The sequence below is a fragment of the Stegostoma tigrinum genome, chromosome 4 (genome assembly GCF_030684315.1).
Source record: "Stegostoma tigrinum isolate sSteTig4 chromosome 4, sSteTig4.hap1, whole genome shotgun sequence".
Classification (NCBI taxonomy): domain Eukaryota; kingdom Metazoa; phylum Chordata; class Chondrichthyes; order Orectolobiformes; family Stegostomatidae; genus Stegostoma; species Stegostoma tigrinum.
The window spans coordinates 23,898,112-23,921,261 of NC_081357.1; the positions used below are offsets into that span (position 1 = coordinate 23,898,112).

At 43.2% G+C, this 23,150-nt stretch overlaps 1 protein-coding gene across 1 annotated transcript in view; it reads left to right on the top strand.

The window, feature by feature from the left end:
• The first annotated feature begins 4,932 nt into the window (after positions 1–4,932).
• The window catches only part of rev3l (REV3 like, DNA directed polymerase zeta catalytic subunit), a 181,868-nt gene continuing 163,650 nt past the window's right edge, over positions 4,933–23,150 (top strand). Inside the window, exon 1 of the mRNA XM_059645215.1 lies at positions 4,933–5,504. Within this exon, the coding sequence (XP_059501198.1) occupies positions 5,141–5,504 (364 nt within the window). The 5' untranslated portion in view covers positions 4,933–5,140. The remainder of the gene's footprint in view (positions 5,505–23,150) is intronic.

Genomic DNA, 23,150 nt, shown 5'->3' on the forward strand with positions numbered 1-23,150 from the left:
TCCTCCAGCTCAAAGGTGTGCACACTAGGTGGATTACCCATGGTGAATGTGGGATTATGGGGTTGGGATAATCGTCGGAGGGTCAGTGATGACTTGAAAGGCTGAGTGGCCTCTTTCTACAGTGTAGGGATTCCATGAAATTCAATTCAACTTGAAAGCAGTAGAGAGATAGACAGACAGAATCAATACAGTGTGAAGCTGATGAACACAGCAGGTCAGGCAGCATCAGAGAAGCAGGAAAGTCGATGTTTCAGATTTACATCCTTCATCTGGACTGGGGGGAGGGGGAAGGGACCTGGGAAATAAATAGAGGGAGGACGGGTGAGGCTGGGGGAAGGTAGGTGGGATGGTGATAGGTGGATGCATATAACGGGTAGTAAAGAATGGTCAGTGGGATGGGTGGGGTGGATCGGTGGGAAAGAAGATGGACAGGTAATATAAGATCAAGGAGGTGGGGATGAGAGGGAGGGTTGGACATGGGGTGAGGCCAGGGTTGGGGAGATTTTAAAAGTGGTGAATTCTATGTTGACACCATTGGGATGTAGACTCCCAAGGCGGAACATGAGGTATTGCTCCTCCAGTTTGCGTGTGGCGTCATTGTGACAAAGGAGAAGGGCCAGGAAGAGCATGTCACCCAAGGAATGGGAGGGGGAGCTAAAATGGTTGGCAACCGGAAGGTGTTGTTAGAGTGCAGATGCTCCGTGAATTGGTCACCAAGCCTCCACTTGGTCTCGCTGATGTAAAGGACGCCACATTAAGAGCAACAGATACAGGCATTTGATAAGGTTCCCCACAGCAGCCTCATTCATAAAGTCAGTAGGTATGGGATACAGGGTGATTTGGCTGTCTGCATTCAGAATTGTTTGGCTGACAGCAGGCAGAGAGTGGTTGTAGATGGTAAGTATTCTGCCTGGAGGTCAGTGTTGAGTGGTGTCCCACAGGGCTCTGCTCTTGGGCCTCTACTTTTTGTAGTTTTTATAAATGACTTGGATGAGGAGGTTGAAGGGTGGGTTAGTATGTTTGCTGATGACACAAAGGTTGGAGGTGCCGTTGATAGTATCGAGGGCTATTGCAGGCTTCAGCGAGACATTGACAGAATGCAGAGCTGGGCTGAGAAATGGCAGATAGAGTTCAACCTGGATAAATGCGAAGTGATGCATTTTGGAAGGTCGAACGTAAATGCTGAATATAGGATTAAAAGCAGAATTCTTGGCAGTGTGGAGGAACAGCGGGATCTTGGTGTTCAAGTGCATAGCTCCCTCAAAGTTGCCACCCAGGTGGATAAGGTTGTTAAGAAAGCATATGGTGTTTTGGCTTTCATTAACAGGGGGATTGAGTTTAAGAGCCGCGAGGTTATGCTGCAGCTCTACAAAACCGTGGTGAGACCACACTTGGAATATTGTGTCCAGTTCTGGTCGCACTATTATAGGAAAGATGTGGAGGCTTTGGAGAGGATGCAAAGGAGGTTTGCCAGGATGCTGTCTGGATTGGAGGGCTTGTCTTACGAGGAGAGGTTGACTGAGCTCGGACTTTTCTCTCTGGAGAGAAGGAGAAAGAGAGGCGACCTGATCGAGGTGTACAAGGTAATGAGAGGCATGGATAGAGTCGATACGCAGACACTTTTCCCCAGGGCAGGATTGACTGCCATGAGGGTTCATAGTTTTAAGGTGTTAGGAGGAAGGTATAGAGGAGATGTCAGAGGGAGGTTCTTCACCCAGAGAGTTGTGAGTGCATGGAATAGTTTACCAGTGGTAGTCGTGGAAGCGGAGTCATTAGTGACATTTAAGCGACTGCTGGACATGCACATGGACAGCAGTGAATTGAGATGAGAGTAGGTTAGGTTATTTTATTTTTGGATTAGCGTTATTCCACGGCACAACATCGTGGGCCGAAGGGCCTGTACTGTGCTGTACTTTTCTATGTTCTATGTTCTATGTTCTAAACCAGGTTGGAGGATGTACAGGTGAATCCCTGCTGGAATGGGAAAGGCCTTGGACAGAGGTGAGAGGGGTGGTGTAGGGGCAGGTGTAGCACCTCCTATGGCTTCAGGGCAAGGAGCTGGCTATGGTTGGGTTGGTGGGGAGGGCAGAGCAGTCGAGGGAGTTGCGGTGAGAGCGGTCCCTATGAAAGGCAGATGGGGTGGGGAGGGAAAAATCTGTTTGGTTGTGGGATCAGATTGCAGGTGGCGGAAGTGATGGAGGATGATGCCATGCATGTAGAGTAGGGGTAGTATGTGAAGACCGAGGGTCTAGGCGCGAAATGTCAGCCTTCCTGCTCCTATGATGATGCATGGCCTGCTGTGTTCATCCAGCTCCACGCTTTGTTATCTCGGATTCTGTCCTTATTTTTGTTAGGGGGATGGGTTTTTGAGGGCAGAAATGCGAGAAATGCAAGAGATGCAGTTGTAGGCACTTTTGATCACTGGAGGGGAGAAGTTGCAGTCCTTGAAGTAGGGGAACTTTTGGGATGTCCAGGAGTGGAATGCTCCATCTTGGGAACAGATGCGCCCAGAGATGGAGGAATTGGGAGTAAGCAGGAGAGGCTGGATTATTGGATACATTCAAGGCTAGATGTAATTTCTGAAGAAGGGTCACCTGACCTGAAAACATTAACTTCGATTTCTTATCATGGATGCTGTTAGACTTGCTGAGTTTTTCCAGTAATTTCTGTTTTTGTTTCTAGATATTATGTGTGGATCCGCAGGAGATGGGTGAGATGCAAAATCAACATTTTGCATCAGTTTTACTGTGGAGAAGGATGTGGAAGCCAGAGAGCATGGGGAAATAAATAACGATATCTTCAAAAATGTCCATGTTACAAAGGACAAGGCGCTGGGCATCTGAAAATGTATAAAGGTAGGCAAATCCCTGGGACCAGATCAAATGTACCCTACAATTTTATGGGAAGTTCGGAAAGTGATTGCTGGGCTCTTGCTGAGATATTTGTATCATCAATAGCCACTGGAGAGTTGCTGGAAGACTGGAGGTTGGCTAATGTGGTGCCATTATTTAAGAAAGACAGTAAGGAAAAGACAGGGAACTACAGACCGGTGAGCCTGACATCAGTGGTGGGCAGTTTATTGGAGGGGATTCTGAGGGACAGGATTCACATGTTTTTGAAAAGGCATGGGCTGATTAGGGATGGTCAACATGGTTTTGAGTGTCGCAAATTGTATCTCACTAATTTGATTGAGTTCTTTGAAGAAGTGACGTAGAGGATTGATGAAGGCAGACCTGAGAACATTGTGTATATGGACCTCAGTAAGGCGCTTGACAATATTTTGCATGGTAGACTGGTTAATAAGGTTAGATCACATGGAATTGAGGGAGAACCAGCCATTTGGATACAACGTTGGCTTAAAGTGTGGTGGTGGAGGGATGTTTTTCGGATTGGAGGCCTGTGACCAGAGTGTGCCGCACTAATAGCTGCTAGGTCCACTGCTTTATGTCATTTGTATAAATGATTTGAGTGAAAATAGGAAGCATGGTTAGTTAATTTGCAGATGACGCCACCATTGGTAGTGTAATAGACGGCGAAGAAGGTTTCTTCAGAGTACAAGGGGACCTTGATCAGATGGGCCGAGGAGTGGCAAATGGAGTTTAATCTAGACAAATGTGAGGTGCTGTATTTTGGTAGGGCAAATCAGGGAAGGACTAATATAATCAATGGCGAGGTCCTGGGGAATGTTGTTGAACAAAGAGACCTTGGAGTGCAGATGTATAGATCCTTGAAAGTAGAGTCACAGGGAGACAGGGTAGTGAAGAAGGTATTCAGTACACTTGGTTTTAGTGGTCAGTGCATTCAGTACAGGAGTTGGGAGGTCAGGTTGCAGCTGTACAGGACATTGGTTAGGCCACTTTTGGAATACTGTATACAATTCTGAAGGATGTTGTTAAACTTGAAAGGGTTTAGAAAAGTTTGACAAGAATGTTGCCAGAGTTGGAGGGTTTGAGCTATAGGAAGAGGCTGAATAGACTGGGACTATTTTCCCTGGAGCATTGGAGGCTGTGTGATGACCTTTTAGAGGTTTATAAGATCATGAGTGGCATGGATAGAGTGAAGTCAAAACCTTTTCCCCTGGGTAGGGGAGTCCAAACTTGGAGGGCATGTGTTTAAGGTGAGAGAGTAAAGATTTATAAGGATCTAATGGGCAACTTTTTCACACCGAGAGTGGTGCACATATGGAACGAGGTGCCAGAAGAATTAGTGGAGGCTGGTTTAATTATGGCATTTAAAAAGCATCTGGATAGCTATATGAATAGGAAGAATTTAGAGGGATCTGGGCCAAATGGGAAATGCTGAAAAATTTAGGATATCGGTCAACAGGGACAAGTTGGACCAAAGGGTCTATTTCCATGTGGTACATTTCTTTTGACTCTATTTTAGATAGACTCCTTAGAGAAACCTATGAGTCATCACATCACAGGTGAAGGGCCATGTTGGGAAGGAGAGACTATCATGGTAACATCAGCTGACAGAGGTATTGAAGCCATGCATCGATGGAGATAATCAACCCTCCTGAACCTAACTCCGGATCATGCAACCACTAGTTTTTAATGGAAAGCTGGCCGTTGCCTCGAACTAAATCGCACTGCGGCGTGCTGCCCTATGCTAGCCCACATCTACATCTTGCAACGCAAAGCGACGTCGAACCCCAGTGTCAATCAACTCGCTCCCTCGAAGGGGGCGTGGAACAAACCAATCGGCGCAGGCGGAAAGGCAGTGACGCAAGTAGCAGAGCTCCAGCCAATGGTGAGGGAGGTCTCTCGGACGAGATGTCAACCGCTTGTCAGAGCCTCGGCCGCTGACCAATCAGTGTGCGAAACTGGGCGGGCGGCGGGACTGAGGCCAATGGGAGAGTGGGGATTGGGGAAGGTGGGCGTACGGGAGGCGGGATCAGGCGGAACCCCGCCCCCCTCCTTCCCGGTCTGGCGGCGGCGGTGGCAGCCGTTGCTGCAGTGCAGCTCGAGGAGAGGCCGGCGCTTGCTGTCAGGCAGAAAGAGGCGTCTCCGTAAACAGCAGTAACAACAACAACAACAACACAAGCCTGCCGTGTCAGTCACTCCGGGGTGATGCGCGGCACCGGGCAGGCGGCTGGAAGCTGTGCCCGGAGGATGAGGGAGAGAGGCCGGGGCCATGGATGCACCGTGATGGGCACAGTCAGTGCACAGGCGCGCAGCCTCCCCCTCCTCCCTCCCTGCTCCTGCTAATAAACCCACCCCCCCCCATTAAAAACCTTACAGTACGGCCTGACCCTCACCAACCCCTCCACTTACAGACTCTCTCTGCCTTTTTTTTGAAAGGGACTGGGGCATTTTCCCCCTGCTCCTTTATTTATTTTGCCCACCCCCACCAAGTATTTAGGATGTTTGCAGTGAGGATTGTCACCGCTGACTACTACATGTCCAGCCCCATCAAGGGTCTGGATGTCTGCTTTTCGGAATTCCGAGAGAGCGAGGTGACCAGAGTGCCCGTGGTTCGTATCTTCGGGCCGACACCTGCAGGTAAGCTGGCCTGTGTTGTTGTGAAAATGTTGCCCACAGCACCGCAGTAACGTCCCCACTGCGGGGCTGTTGCAGAGGGGCAGGGTGGGTGTGTTCTTGTGGGGGCGTGGGTGTGTGGTTTGGTCGTTTGGGAGCTGCCTGTGGTCTCGCTTGCCATTTTGTTTTAACCCTCCCGGGGGCTAGAACATTTGCTAACGGCCTGTCTCACTGCGTGTGCACGTACAAAATCGTATTTACATGTGAGTTTAGAATGTGCACGACCACCCACAGCACTGTCCTCTGAATGGTGTTACCCTCCCACCCTTGTGTTTCTACCCCCACCCACGCACCCCACGGTGTGGGAGACTTCATGTTGTCAGACCTAGCTGTGCTCTCGTGTTTTCGCTGGGGATTGTGCGTTTTATTTTCTTTCTCTTTATTTCGAAACTACTTAACGGTCCGAGGAAGGCGAAAATCGTTTGAATGAACTGTATCCAGCGAAGGAGGGGGGAAATATGCAGATCTTTTCATTAATTGTGAAGAGGAATCTCTCTTTTTGCCCCAGGTCACCATGCAGCTCCCTGTGTTTAGTTGAACCTTTTACGGTATCGAGAACAGAACAAGCTGCTTTTGAGTTAACTATGAAGCTCAAGGGATTATATATTTAAAAAAAAACTAGAGGGTAGCCATGGCCACCCCACCGCCAATAACACAAAAGGTGTGGTTTTTAAACAAATACATATTCTCATTATCTTCCATGTATTGAAATAATATTATTTGCATACTGTAATTGTTGACGTTAGTCGCCATGTTTACTTTAGGGTATCTTGCATATCATTTTCCTGGTCAAAGCTGTACTGCACTTGTCAAATTTGTCTGCCGTTGTAAATATGGGTCGTATATCTTCTGTTGTGGAATTGAGGCGATAATTCTTCCTGCATGTTGTGAGAATGTGTTCTGCCTTTTTAAAATCAGGACGGATTTTTTCAAGCCCTGCGGATTCTAATGAAGTGCAGTGATTCAGTTTTCTTTTAAATAGAGAAGCGCTGAAGATGGGAAGAATTCTTGACAGCTGTAGATTTTCACCTTGCTTTGATATAGGCATTTTTGCATGCTTAATGTGCAGTGGATCTGAAGAGTTTGTTTACTGCAAAATATTATCTTCAAGTTAGTCTTATAGTTTGCCTTGTTCCTTACCTGAAGTTTAATTAGAGGTAGCAATCACTGTTTCATGGTTATGATTGACTTAGTGATAAGAGGCAGAGTGTTACCTGGGTCTGATAGCGTATCATAGGATTCAGTGCTGGTTCCTTTTTCATTTTAGTGTGCACTAATGATCTAGACATTAATCTAAGAGGTTTGAATGGTACGTTTGCACATAGCACAAGTGTCAGGGTAAATAGCAAGGAGGAAAGCTTTAGTACAGGACTGTTTGGATGGGCTGGTCCTATAGGCAGAACACTGGCAAATGGAATTTAACTCTGAAGAGTGGAGATGGGGCATTTTGTGAGAACTAACAAGGGAAGGAAGTACACAATGAAAGGTAGGACACCACAAAGTACAGTGGATCAGGTGGATCTTGGTGCACATGTCCAAAGATCCTTGAAAGGAGTGCAACAGGTAAACAGATAGTAGGAACTGCAGATGCTGGAGAATCTGAGTTAACAAGGTGTGGAGCAGGATGAACACGGCAGGCCAAGCAGCATCAGAGGAGCAGGAAGGCAGATGTTTTGGGCCCAGACCCTGCTAATTTGGGCCTGTTTTTATGATTTGCTTCGCCATTTTTGATTTCATGTACTGTCAGAATGACAGTTGAGTTGGTGTTGTCTTGTGATCATATCCACTTACTGCTTACCTGTAAGATTTTCTGGCGGTAGGCAAGGGCTTGGCATTGTGCTTGTACTTTGGCAATTCCTAGTGTGGTCTGGTTGCTGTGATCTCAGCGAGGAGAGCGAATCAAAAGGTAGAAACGCTGGCCACTAGCCGGAAATAAGAGAGGGGAAAGGATGACAGATATAATTGGCAGTGAGAAAGAGTAGAGTTGGTGATGAAATCTGTCAGTGGTTAGTGCAGTGGTCCCCACCTCTCAACTTCAGGGCCTGGCCCAGGAACTGTCTGCCGTTGTGTACTGGGTCCCAGTTGGGAGGGAGTCGCTGCTAGCACTGGAGAAACCAGAATCTGTTTTGTTTTTTCTCACCTTTTGGGTTTCCAGTAAATCTCCGACCCAAAGCTGAACAGAGAAGAGTCCCCTGAGAAGAGCCGCATCACATTATCACCAACTCATTCAGAATCAACCTGTTGCACATTCAGCTATTCACTTTTGTTTTACCCCTTTTGAAGCGGAGCTTTATTATTATTTGTTAGGCTATAGTTTCCAAATTTATGGTATAGTAAGTACCACCCACTTGATATTTAAGGTATGTCGTTTTAACCCTAACCCTAACGCAGCTGTCAACTAAGTTACTAGAAATTCCCACTTTCAATCCTAACATACAAATTGCAATGTTTTCCCTTCCATTAATGTAGTATTTCTTCAGAATTTATGACATTTTTGTCAGCAAGTGAGCTAAGAATGCACCTTGTTGGTGTATCTTACTGTATTTCAACTTTGTTTTTCTCGGCCAACAGATGTCCAAAGGAAGCTAATGCTGCTTTTAATGTTGATCGCCATGTACTGACACTGGAGGGTTGTTTTCCCTTTCATTCATTCATGGGATGAGGCTGTTGCTGGCTAGGCACCATTTATTGTCCATCCCGAATTGCCCAGAGGGCAGTTCAGAATCAATCACATTGCTGTGGGCCTGGAGTCACATGATCGTCAGACCACATCTGGTAAGGATGGCAGTTTCCTTCCCTAAAGGACATTAGTGAACCAGATGGGCTTTCCTTGCAATCGAGAACGGTTTCACGATTGTCATTAGATTCTTAATTCTAGACATCGTACTTAAATCAAATTCCACCATCTGTTGTGGTGGGATTTGAACCTGGGTCCTCAATGTTATCCATGTCTCAGGATTAACAATCCAGTGATTATTACCACTAGGCCATTGCCTACCCTTTACAATGTTGACGCCAGAGTTGAGATGGTTGCCTTGGGAGTGATGAAGTAGACTGGGACTATGCTCACTGGAATTTTGAAGAATAAGGGCCATTTTCAGAAACACAAAATTATGAAGGGAATAGATGAGCTAGAAGGAGGGATGTTGTTTAGACTGGGAGGTTAAACTAGAACTCAGGGGCATAGCCTCAAAATAAGGGGGAGCAGATTTAGAATTGAGTTGAGGAGGGACTTCTCCACCTAAATGGTTGTGAATCTGTGGGATTCCCTGCCCACTGAAGCAATTGATGCTATCTTGCTGAGTGAGGCGGAATCCACAAAAAGATCTGTCATGATCTTATTGAATGGCGGAGAGGTTTAAGAGGCCAGATGGCCTACTCCTTCTCCTATTTCTTACATTCTTATGATTTAACTGAATCTGACTTCTCTATTACCAGTCTACTTGACATAATGTTCCTGTCCATGACAGTATTGGGAGGAATTTACTACTACACTGTGAACACAAAGTTGTATCTTCATACTGGAGATATCATCGGTCAGGTTGTGTGATGCTACTACCCATCAAAATGAATAGATTGAGAACAGATCTAGCAGCTCCAGTGTGGTCAACTACAAGATGCAGGGTCATCAACAGCAGAATTGTATTCAGTCTCAATCTGGAAGCTTGTGGTCTTGTGTATTCCCCACTAAACAATTGTGATTAATCCTCCTTTGATGAGCAATGCAGGAGAGCATGGCATTAGCAGCTTCAGACATAACTAAAAATGATATGCTAACATTTTAAGGCTTCAATAAAAGATTATTTTTGTGCTACACGGTGGAAGCAGCGTGCGGTAGCCTGACCTGAGTGATTCACGAACCAACAAATCAGATCAATGCTGTTGAGGTCCTGTCAAGTTGGTCATGAATGTTAGTGGACTGTTAAGAGGTTCCACAAACATACATGCACCATTGACTGGGGAGCCTGAGTATGTCCAGTGGAAGCATTTTCATCAGTAAGTGCTGTGTGGATGATCCATCTTGTCCATCTCATGAGTCCCTAGCATCACCTTGCTAGTTTTCAATGTATTTACTGTGGAACAAAAATGGCTGAAGGAACTGGATATTTCCTAACAACATCCTAACTGTAGTACTGAAGATATATCACCTTGTACCAGCTGTTCCAATACATCTACAAAACTGGCATCTAGTTATATTACAAATATGTCACTTAGTATTATAGTTTAGGAGCTGACTTTGACTTGGCAATTGCATTTTAAAAATGCTAGATGAAGTGAGGGGAGTTCTGGGCAGGAGAAATTGGTAAATGCCTCTGAGGTACAGTTCAAAGGGTACTCCATTTCTCCTCCAAGTGCCAAAGGTTTGGTCCATCCAATGCTTTATGCAGCTGACCATGATTACTACTGTATTGTATGCTGAATCTCTAGATACTTGTGCTGTCTACTCTTTTTTAATGTATAAAAGCCTGCTTTTTATTGATCTTGTGCAGATAATTATTCACAATGTAGTTAACTCAGCCACATTAGGGACATTTAAACAGTCCTTGGATCAGCATATGGATGATGATGGGATAGTGTAAGGGGATGGGCTTAGATTAGTTCACAGGCCAGCACGACATCGAGGGGCCTGTTCTGCGCTGTATTGTTCTATATGTTCTATGTTTATAACACTTTAATCATTAATGTACCTACCAGAGTGATAAGTTTCTTTAGACCTCTGCAATAGACTTTTCACTATTTATAAAGAACTCTGGACCTACAAAACAAATCAAGGTGAAGTTTGAATGCAGTAAATCTGATAAGTTGTCAGCTAGAGTCAGAAAGGTAAATATTGAATATTTGTTTTAAAGTCCAATGAGATTGGAGGCACTCATTGTGGCAGCAGTTAAGGCCCCATCATGTATTTTTCACTTCAGTAAGAGATGGGTGAAAAATATCACAGTGTGGCCAACAGAATTGTGTACATACCTGAGTTTGAGATTTACTTTGCTCTACTACAGCAAGAGGAACTAGCTGAAAACAACAGTGAGTCAAGTAATTGAGGATGCCAGGGCTGGTGATTTTTCTTTGTCAAACTGGAATATGTGGAAACTCCTGGTCACAGTTACAGTTCAGGCAAACACATTGTAGTAATGTAAATCTGAAGCTGAAGCAGCTTCAGCTCTGAGTCTAACCAGTACAAAAGGGAGGGGGAAAGTTATCTTGGTTTTTTTTGTACCAGCAGCCAGTCACACACCTTAGGGTAGGGTGTTCTGATTTGTCAGCAGTCAGGAACAAAATCATGAGTGAATGTGATGCAGGAAAGGTGCAGGACTCATGACTTGTGCAATAGGTTGGTCAGGGTGTAGGAAAAGAAAGGGAAAGAGAGAGAAATAAATGTACAGAGTATGGGAATAGTATAGTGAGGAGGATTGACATTGTTTTCTGCAGCAGAGACCAAATGCTATTTGCCGCCTTGGTTCCAGGGTTTCAAACATTTCCTCAGGGAAAAGGAACTTGCACTGGAAAAGATGGGGTGGGCAGGGGGTTAGTGTTACGGGATCAGTTGTTGTGATCCATGTAAGGACTAATGACATAGCTGGAAGTAGGAAAGATGTTGTACATAGAGAATACGAGGAACTAGGCACTAAATTTGAGGAGAACCTCAAAGGCTATAATCTCTGGCTTATTACCCAGTGCTGTGTGTAAGTTTGCCTTGTGTACATAAGATTAGCAAATGACTATGACTCAAATTGGTAAGGGAGCAATGAGTTTTGGTTCAGAGAAACTGACACCACTGGTGGGGAAAGTTGAAGCTGTACCTTTAGAGTAGTCAACACCTTAACGGTCCTGAACTAGAGTTGTGTTTTTGTGAACCTGCTACTGGAAAGTAATGTTTTAAATAGTGGGGGGCAAGGGATCAACTGCAGAAAGATGTGGTTTATCAAAGAGTAGAGTTAAAATAAGAGAGGAAAATAGCAATATAGCAAATGAACATTTCTTCCTGCATTTTCTGAAGAAGAAAATCCTCAAAGTTAAGACTCCCTTGGAGAGAAAGGACAAAACCTCTGTTTCTGGATGCATGCAATATTCGTAAATTAATATTACAAATTGAAGTGAACAAATATAATCTGTTAGAGATATGACTGTAGGACAAAGATTTATATTATGAATGTATGCTGTGTGATATTCAAGAAGAAAAGGAAGTTTTTTATTCTCTTTTGGGCATCAAAGACTGGGCCAACGTTTTATTGCCAGTCCTGTTACTCGCAAGTGATGATTGTGAGCTGCCTTCTAGAACTGCTGCAGACCATGTGCTGTAGGTAGGTCCGCAATGCCCTTTGGGAGGGAGTCCCAGGATTTTAACCCAGTGACAGTGAAGGCATTGTGATTGTTCCCATGTTCTGCAGTCCTTCCCCTTTTGGATGGAAGTGGTTGTGGGTTGGGAAGGTACTGTCTAAGGATGTTTAACAAATTTCTGTACTGCATCTTGTAGATGGTATATGCTGCTGCTCCTGCATGTTGATAGTGGTCAGACTGGTACCACATCCACAGGAATTCAGTCAAGTGGGTACTTTGTCCTGACTGATGTCAATTTTCTTGTGTTGCTGGAGCTGCTGTCATCCAGATAAGTGGGGAGTTTTCAATCACACTGCTGACTTGTGATTTATAGATTGCGAACAGACTTTGTAGAAGGAATAAGGAAGTGAGTTACTAACTTTCCTGATCTGCTCTTGTTTAAATTCTTTTCTCTCATTGGAGATGGTCGTTGCCTGACATTCATGTGGTGCAAATCTTACTTGTCACTTCTCAACCCCAGGCCTGAATAGTCTCTAGTTCATGTTGCATTTAGACATGTTCTGCTTTTGCATCTGAGGAGCCATGATTGGTACTGGACTTGTGCAATTTTTGGCAGGCATCCCCAATTTTGACCTTTATGTAAGAGGGAAGGCCATTGTTGAACCAGCCGAAGATGCTGTCACCTTGGACACCACCCTCCCTGAGATGACAGGCTTCCAACAACCACAACAACAACCATTTTCCACTATGTCAGTTACAACTCCAACCATCAGCTTGTTATCTGATTCCCATTGATTCAAGTTTTGCTGTGGCTACTTGTTGCCTCACTTGATCAAATACAGCCTTCATATCAAGGGTAGTTGCTCTAACTTCACCTGTGGAATTGGCTTCTGCCATTGTTTGAACCAAGGCTGTAATGAGGTCAGGAGCTGAACGGCCCTGGTCTGGGTATCGCTGAGCAGGTGCTACTTGAAGCCCACATCCCATGAATAAATTAAAAATAACTGTTTCAGATATGATCATTACAGTCCCTGGCTATTATTGTCCTTCTTGCAAAGACCGAACCGAGGTGTTGGCACCATGATATACATAGAATCATAGAGCTGTACAACATGGAAACAGACCCTCTGCCTAAATTAAGCTAGTCTCGTTTTGGCAGTTGGGAGGAAATCTCCCCTGGATTCTTCAACATTGATTCTGCACCCCACAATGTGCCATGGCAACAGGTCACATATGGCCAAGGAAACCACCTGGTTGCCATGTACCAATCTCCCTCAGCTGATATATCATTGCTCCTATATACTGAATGTCACTTGGAGGATGCGCAGAGGGTGGAGAATGCATTCTGGATGGGTGCTTCAATATCCTTTACCAAGACTGGCTCAGCAGCATCACGCCTGATATCTGGTTAAATCCAAAGGATGTGGCTGGACCTGTAGTAGATGGGAAAGGAACCAACAAGAGAGAAAAACATACTTGCCATCATATGGTTTAGAGCGGAACATGCAAGTAATGTTCTCATGTATTTGCTGCCTTTGGCCTTCTAGGTGGTAAAGGTCATGGGGTTTGGAAGATGCTGTTTAAGGAATCTTGGTGACCTCTTTAAGTGTATCTTCTAGATAGCCCACCTTACTGCTTGGTGGTTTAGGAAATAAATGCTATGGATATGATGCCAATAAAATGGTCTGCTTTGACCTGGAACACAGCAAGCTTAGAGCTCTGATGCCTCTTTAAATGCAACAAATAACGGCAGATGCTGGAAATCTGAAACAAAAACAGAAATTGTCAGAGAAACTCTCCGATCTGGCAGCAACTGAGGAAAGAAAGCAGAGTTAACATTTTAGGTCCCATGACCCTTCAGCACTGATAAATCAGAAAAGGAGAAAAAGTGGCTAATGGGGATCACGCATAGGTGAAAATGGGCTGGCTGAGCTGAAAGCAGCCCATGCAGTGAAAGGGGATGGGTAAACTACACAGAAATAAGTGTCCAGGCCCTAAAATTATTCAGCTTGATAGAATCCTGAAGGCTGAAGTATATGGTGTTCTCCAGCTTACGCTGAGCCTCATTGAAGCACCGCAGTAGGCCACATGTTGGTCGGGGAATATGGTCGTGTTGAAGTGGCAGACATCTGAACGCTTGGCAGATTGAATGTAGGTGTCCACTAAGGGGTCACCCAGTATGTGTTTCTCCTCAATGTAGAGGAGATCACACTGCAAGCAGTGAATACAGACTAGATTGAGTGAAGTACGGATAAACTGCTGATTCATGTGGAAGGCGTAGCTGGACTCATGGATACAGAGGAGGGAAGAAATAAACGAGCAGGTGTTTATACCTTCTGTGATTGCTTGGGAAGCTGCTCTGGGGGTGTTGGGAGCAGAAGGGGAGTGACCAGTGACCTAGAGGGGATGGTCCCTGGAGAATGCTGACCAGGGAGGGGAGGAGAGGGGAATGCATGTCTGGCAGCATGCTGTTGGGTATGGCGGAAATAGTGGCTTATGATCCTTCCAGATGAAGCAACAATTACCTGCACTTCACTCAATCCACTTGGCTATATTTGATGCTCACACCTGAAATGTTAATTCTGCTTTCACTCCACAGATGTTGCCAGATTTGCTGAGTTTCTCTGACAATTTCTGTTTTTTTGTTTGTTGCCTTTAACTCTTTGGTTAACCATAGATGTTAGTCCTCTCTTTGGAATTTTTCCCTTCGAGCGTAACCTTTACTAATAAAGCAATCCTTATATTAATAAATGAAATTAAATCAATAGCAAGAAGTAAAATAGGGTCAAACGATGTAGGATCTGTGTGGGTATAGTTGAGAAACCACAAAGATGAAAAAAATCATAATGGGAGTTTCAGGCCTCCAAACAACATCATCAGGATTTGGGGCACAAGATACACCAGGAGGTAAAAAAGGTGCGTATTGTGGTGGATTTCAATATATAGGTTGATTGGGAAAATCAGGTTGGTAATGGTTTGCAAGAAAAGGAATTTGCGGACTGCCTACAAGATGGCTTTTTGGAGCAGCTTGTGTTGGACCCCACTAAGGAGTAGGCAATTCTGGATTTAGTGTTATGCAATGAGACAGGCAACTAAAAATGCATGAGGGAGCAGCTGACCAGAATTGATTGAGGGAGGACTCAATACAGCGTGGATCTGGAGGAACACAGCACGTCCGGCAGCATCAGAGGAGCTGGAAAGTGGACGTTTCAGGTCAGGATTCTGATGAAGGGTCTCAAGCTAAAACATTGACTTTTCTGCTCCTCCGTTGCTACCTGGCTGTGTTCCTCCAACTCCACAATATGTTGAGTGACTCCAGCATCTGCAGTTCTTGCTATCTCTGACTGGGAGAGGACCCCAGCTGGAAAAACAGTGGAACAGTAATGGCGGGAGTTTCTAGGAGTAATTTGGGGGAGATAGCAAAAATTCACCCTTACGAAAAAAAGTTTACTAAGGGGAGAATGAGGCAACCATGGCTGACAAGGAAAGCATATAATGTGGTGAAGGGTAATGGAAGACAGAGGGTTGGGAACCATACAAAAACCATCAGAAGACAATGAGAAAAGAAATGAGGGGGAAGATTAAATATGAGGATAAGATTGCCAGTAATATAAAAGAAGATTGCAAGAGTTTCTTTAGATATCTAAAGGGCAAACATGGACATTGGACTGCTGGAAAATGACACTGGACAAGAAGAAGTGGCTGAGGAATGGAATAAGAAATTTGTTAGTCTTCTCGGCAGAAGACACGTAATATCCCAAAGATTCAAGAGTCGGGGGGTGGGGTGGGTGTGCAGAGGTCATCACAAAGGAGAAGGTGCTAGAAAAACTGAAAGGTCTGAAGGTGGATAAATCACCTCAGCTAAACCCTGGAGTTCTGAAGGAGCATGCTGATGCATTAGTGGTGGAGTCACTGCAGTCGGGGAAGGTCCATGAGGACTGGAAAATCAATAATGTGATGCCCGTTTAAGAAGTGAGTAAAGCAAAAGGATTGTGAAGGATGAGATATCTGAATAATTGAAAGTGCATGGTAAAATAGGGCAAAATGTGCTTGGCTTCATCAAGGGGAGGCTGTGCCTGACAAATCTGGTAGAATTCTTTGAAGAGGTAACAAGCAAGTTAGACAAAGGACAGCCAATGTGTGTTATCTACTTGGGTTTCCTGAAGGCCTTTGACAAGGTGCCACACAGGAGGTTGCTGAGTAACATAAGAGCCCGTGGTGTTTTGAGGCAGAGTGCTAGCGTGGATAGAAGATTGGCTCTCTGGCAGAAAGCAGAGGGTGGGGATAAAAAGCGGCTCCTTAGGATGGCACCCAGTGACAAGTGCAGTCAGTGCTGGGGTCGCAAGTCTTCACTTCATACACTAATGACCTAGACAAGGGAACAGGGCATTCTGGCTAATTTGCAAATGATACAAATATAGGTAGAGAAATTAGTGTTAAGGAGGTAGGGCACCTGCAGAAGGATTTAGACCGGTTTAGGAGAGTAGACAAAAAAGTGGCAGATGGAATACAATATGGGAAATTGTGAGGTCATCCACTTTGGTTGGAAGATTAGAGGTATACACTGTTTTCTAAATGGAGAGAAAAGTGGGAGATTGGGGTTGAGAAAGTTATCGCTGTGATTGAATGGTAGATCAGGCTTGATAGGAGAAATGGCCTAATTTCTCCTATGTTTTATAGTCAAACAGTCTTAATATCCAATAGTAGATACGTATTACTAAATGTTCTGTAATATCCATATAGATGATCTGGAATAAAAACAAAGTTGCTGGAAAAGCTCAGCAGGTCTGGCAATATCTGTGGAGGAGAAAACAGTTAACATTTTCAGGTCTGGTGACCCTTCCTCAGATGTTCTGGAATATCCATTTACGTGTTTGCACTACCTCTCTAATGACCCTAACCTAATTTGCCAGTTCACTTTAAACATTAGTGCTTGCATGTCCTTTTTCAAATTTGAAATACTAGTCTTGGACCTGTTGCTGTTATGTTTGGACCGAAGGTAAAATTTAATCATATTACAATTGATTTAACCAGCAGGACATCTTTTTATGATGTTTATTAATCAATTCTATCTTAACCAGTGTCCAGGAGCTCCCTCCATGATGCAATTGTGACACACCATTTTACCATCCCTAATGAGTTTTAGCTAACTAACTAATAAATCAGTCAGCTTTCCTTTAATTGTTAGTCTGGAGTCACATGTAGGACAGTCCGTGTAAAGATGACTGATTTTGCTTGGCGAAAGAGCTTTGAACCAATTTTTAACCATTCACCATTAATGGTTTTGCAGTCTCCATTGCTGAAACTGCCTTTTAATTTCAGGTTTTATTAATTGAATTTGAATTTAAACCCCATCAGTTGCCATATTAGGAATTTGAACCAACGTCCTCTGAGTCTTAGTCTCCAACGCTGGATCATATAATCATGTTACCAGTACACCATTTTCTTCCGCAAACCAGACATTTGGGTTGGATTGGTTTGGGAGAGCTTTGGCAGGAAAATGCCACACTGAAGTGAGAGAACTTAGTGTCAGCAGAAATTTGAGATGGTTGTGTTGATTAGATGACAAAGCAACACTGAAAGGGTAGGTTTGGGGTTTCTGAACTATATCTGGAGGTATTAAATATTTCACTTTCTGTATAACATTCAAACGTGGAACTCCTCTTCCTCCTCCCCCCCCCCCCCCCCCCCCCCCCCCCGCCCCCATAGCACTGAGTGTGCCATAAACCCCTGGGATTGCAACAGTTTAAAAATGTGCCTTGACAGCATCAAGGGATGAGGAATAAATGCTATCCTAGTCAGCAACACTGAAATCAAGTACTTAACTGTAAGGTGCATTTGGGTACTGAATATGATAGAAACCGAGCTTTGTCGCACACCACGCGAAATTTACATTAAATTTTAAGTTGGTCGGCATAATGTGAACTCTAACTTTTAACAAGAATTGGACATTACCTGGGGGAAATGAAACTAATACTGCATAATGGAGACAGTGAGAATATTTTATAATTTGGAATGATCCAAGTGGGTTAATCTCATGATTTGAGTGTATGATGATTACAATATAAAAGGTGAACGTAGATTGGAGAGACCTTTTTTAAATATTCGGAAGTTCTTTTATTTGTCTGTTTCATATACGTGTCTGGTTTGAAAAACAAAACGGCCCATCGTGGTGCACTTCAAGCAAAATTGAGCAGTCACCTCAATGGAAGGGCTTTGGAGGCCCCAAGAAGCTGTAAGAAGTGATGATTTTTCTCTGCTACAGTTAACTTATTAACTGTTCCCGTGTTGGCCATAAGAGATGAAACTCTGAACATGACAATGCTTCAAAGAAATCCTAAAATATGGGTTGGGTTGTAATATTTTCTCAGTTTCCTTGGTAGTTTAAAGTAGTTTTTGAGTGTTTATAATTCTGACTTTTGCAAGCTGTACTGTCTCTAACTTCTCAAGGCTTCATCTGACGGATAGGGCAAACAGGTGCATGTGCTGTGTGCTTTTGGAGAAATAAACCAGTACAAAATTTGTGGCTGCTATTGTGTAAACAGATTTTTACTTCTAAATCTATAACTTTACAAATTGTTGTACTTTTGGATGCTTGTTAGTTTTTTAATTATCTTGTATAAATCTTTGGAAATCTACAAAGCAAACCAGCTCCCTCTTGTAATGTTATCCTATAGTAGGATGCAATCAGTTGGTGGTTTTTTGTTTTAGTTAATATCGCTGAACATGTTGATTAGAAAAATAGGTTATTACACCACCTTGGAGCAGGTGGGACTTGAACCCAGGTGTCTCGGTCCAGGGGTAGGTATACAACTGTACCACAAGAACCCCTGTTCATTGGTGATTTAAAAATCCTAACATTATTGTAACCATTAATGATCTCCCTCAGAATTGAACCTGAAAATGGCTGAGAGTGGGTAAGGCATAGTTTTCCTGTGGCCTAATGCTGCAACAGCCCCCTTTTATATGTAATGCATATGCTTGACGGATTCATTGGTTCACAGTTAAAACCCTAGGCATTCAAACAAAAAGGGCTGTTTTGTCTGATATGCCAGAAGTGCACATCTCCAGAGCATTGCCAAAATTGGTATAGTGGAGTATGCAATTTTATTTGATCACTGTCCATAGGGAATCAGCTGTTCAAAGGGGAGCATCTAAATAGCCTAAATGCCGATCTTGATTGGTAAAATGGCACATTGTCACATTCTCTTGTCTTTCATTCACTGATCGGTTTAATTGTCTTTATCCCAGTTTCCTTATTTCTTGAAATGTACACCAGCACAAAGGACAGGTGTGGTGGCTCAGTGGTTAGCACCGCTGCCTCACAGCAACGGGACCTGGGCTTGATTCCATCCTGGGGTGACTGTCTGTGTGGCGTTTGCATGTTCTCCCCATGTTTGCGTGGGTATCCTCCTGGTGCTCCAGTTCCCTCCCACAGCCCAAAGATATGCAGGCAAGGTGGATTGACGATGCTAAATTGCCCTGTAGTGCTCAGGGATGTGTAGATTAGGTGGGTTATAAGGGGGATGCCTCGGGGTGAAATACTGTGAAGGTTGGTGGGCTGAAGGGCCTGTTTCCACACTAAGGATTCTAAAAAGATCTAATATTTCAGTTTATTCACGTTTTATATGCCTACCCATCAGGTTCTCCAGAGGAATATTGAGATCTTGTTAACTTTGAATTTTGGATGCTATTTTAGTCGTTAATATGTTAAGTTGTTATTTTTCAGGGAAACTGGTCTTTGCTTATGAAAATTACACCCTTGTTATTGCTGTAATTTTGTGTGTTCGTGTTCACTGCTTGCATTTTGTATATTCTGTACATACATTCTGTTTTGTTGGTGACGAAGTTATACAATTTTCTGTTATATAGCTGTGGAGTGTTGACTATTCCATTTGTGTAGAACTCTTGATATGCAGCAGTACATATTTTCAATCAGCCTGTTCAGTGGCATTAATAACACCTCTGAAACAAATGAGATTGGAACCCAGACCTCCTGGCTCAGAGGTGGGTTACTACCACTGTCCCATGAGTGCCCTTGACCTCTTGGATATCCAGAATTCCCTGCTCATAATGACTCCAGTGACCCCCAACTGGCAAGTGCATCTGTGTAAGTCATTGTTGGCAACTGGTTTCAGATGGGAGCATGGATAGGAACCCATTTATTGAGGCCTGAAGAGTAGGAGGAAGAATGAATTAAATTCAGGTAAACGATGGCCTGGTGATATTATTGGTAGACTATTAATATTAGATCCAGGTAATGTTCTAGGGACCTGGGTCCAAATCCACACCTGCCCATGACACATCATGGACTATTATTTCCACATCATTATTGAATTCAGAGTCTAATAATAACTTAAACCATTGCTGATATCAGGAAAAAAAATCCATCTGGTTCCTTAATGCACTTTTAGGGAAGGGGATCTACTGCCCTTACCTCGTTTGGCCTATGTGTGACTCCAGACACACTGCAATATGGTTGACTCTTAACTGTTCTCTGGGTAGTTAGGGATGGGCAGAAAAATGTCAGTCTAGCTACTGTTGCTCACATGCTATGATAACAAAAAAATCTTTAAACTGGGTATTTTCATCAACGTATTTAGAAATTGATTGGCGTAAGTGGGTATGGTCTTGTATATTTGCTGAGCTATTAATTCAATAGTTTGAATTAATCATAATCTCTCTAATTCAAATTCGATCTGAAAATAAATGCTTTTGTGGGTAAAAGTGACGATTAAGTTTCCATAAATAAAAATAAAGCACTGCCTTTGCTGGAAACCTGAAATAAATTTTACATTTAAAGTTGATTGCGAATCTTCTTCGCTGCTATAGAACTCTGATTTTTTTTAGGGAAAGAAATGGGCCACTTCTGAGGTGGCTACAGTTACAACATTTAAAAGCATCTGGATGGGTATTTGAATAGGAAATGTTTAGAGATGTGGGCCAAATGCTGAAAAATGGGATGAAAGTTGGATTGGGGTTTCTGTGGTGTGTGACTCTGACTTCTTTTAATCCAATTTTGATCCTTGCCTGAATTTAGCCTTCAAGCTAAAGCATTGGACACTCCTAACCACTTCCACACTGGAGTGGAGGCTATTCAGTTGTATTAAACTGCCATGTAGAAGTTCAACTACATCATAAAAAAGAACAGAATAAATTAGTAATCTTTTGTTTGCATTCTTGAAATCGCAATGTTCCTTCCCACTTCTAGTATTTTGGCACAGCAATTGAACCTTGGATCAAGATAAATGTGAGGCTGGATGAACACAGCAGGCCCAGCAGCATCTCAGGAGCACAAAAGCTGACGTTTCGGGCCTAGACCCTTCATGAAGGGCCTGCCGTGTTCATCCAGCCTCACATTTCATTACCTTGGATTCTCCAGCATCTGCAGTTCCCATTATCACTGAACCTTGGATCAAGGTTGGTTTTCTGTAAAACTCTGGATTTTGTATGCAATGATTTGAGCAGAGGTGATTATTATAATGCTCACTACTTCACCACAATCTGCTGCTGAAAATGGGTACAGTAGCTCTCATTTGGTGATTCATCCTAACCTTTTACATTCTGTGTTCAAAGTATAGCAGTTAATGTTAGTTTGATAAAACTATTGCTGTTTGAATTACAGAAATAACCTTGAAAGTAATACTGCTTTCATATAAACTTTTGGGTTGTAGTGTACGTTTCTTGCTTATTTTTTGATTTCTCTCTTTTCTAGCTGAGCTTAGTACCTGAAAGTGGATCAGCCCAGGGGAGCAAGTTCTTGGTGTGCTCATGTATACTTGGGGGGAAAAAAACGGTGGTCTCTCATCTCCTAGTTCAACAGTTAGTTTGTTGCTATTTGTTATCTTCTCCCAGGAGACCATGATGCAAACTCGGGAATAAGAGAGAAAGGAAGCAGTGAACTAAGTATTAAATGTGCAAGCCTTCAGCAACAAACAGTTTCTAAATAGAGTTTGCTTGAACAAGTTTAGAAGGTAATATTTGGAAAAAAAAATTACCAGTATATTTGAATATCGAATATTTCAGTGGTGAAATATAAATGCCCTGCAATGTCCCTATTTCTTATGGTCTAATTAACATTGTACAGCAAGTATTGGAGGTGCTGAGATTGTCAACAGCAACTTAAAAGCAATAGGAGCAAATCACTTCCAGCATTTTAAAAAACTTATTCATTTGTGGGATGTGGTCATTGCTGGCCAGCCAGTAGTTATTGGTCATCTCCAGTTGGCCTTGAAGGTCGTGGTGAGCTACCTCCTTGAACTGCTGCAGTCCACGTGCTGTGTGTGGATCTACAATGCCCTTAGGGAGGAATTGCTGGGATTTTGACTCAGTGATGGTGAAGGAATGGTGATATATTTCCACATCAGGTCGATGAGTGGTTTGGACGGGTTCTTGCAGGTATTGGTGTATCTGCTGCCCTTATCCTTCTAGGTTAAAGTGGTCATGGATTTGGAAAGTGCTGTCTTCATTATACTATCACCTCTTCAGTGTTTTCTGGTATTCTCAGTTGTGAATTTTAATGTTATAACACAAAATTCTGAAATCTGGAAATTGCAGATGGGAGAGATTTAAAGTGTAGAAATTTTCAAAAGGCAATTGGATAAATAATTTGAAAGGTGAATGAATGTGGCAAAGACTGAGTGAAGTCAGTTTAGACAACAATTCTATAAACTTGTCAATGCACGAAAGAATCAACAATCTCCTTACTTGCTGTGTCGTTCTGTCACGCTGAGCACTTTTTTCTCTCTTGCTAATCAAGAATTGTTGATTTTTTTTAACACAAGCACCTGAGAAGAAGTCACTGGAACCAAAGTGTTAACTGATTTCTCTCCATGGATGCTGTCAGACCTGAGCTTTTCTAGCAATTTTTGTTTTTGTTTCTGATTTATAGCATTTGCAGTTCTTTTGGGTTTTTACACGCACCTCTGGTATTCCTTTAGCCCTGCGAAAGAAAGCTGTGATGGCGACAATATGACTTGGAAATCTTGTCCTTGTCAATGAAGAAGTCCAATTTTAAAATTAGCTGTTGGATGTTCTGCCTCTGGCTGCATCTGCATTCATTTGCCAGAGAGCAGTTAAGAATCGGTCACGCAGCTAAGGTCCTGGAGTCGCTTGTAGAGCAGACAGGGTAAGGACAACTGATTTTCCTTGAGGACATAAGTGAACCAGGTGGATTTTAATAGCATTTGACAATTAGTTACGTCGTCACAATTAGGGTAGCTTTTTTCCTGAAACCAGATTTTAATTGATTCAGATGTCACTATTTTCATGGTGTGATTTGAACCCATGTCCCCAGAGCATTAACATAGATTTTTGGATTACTAGTCCAGT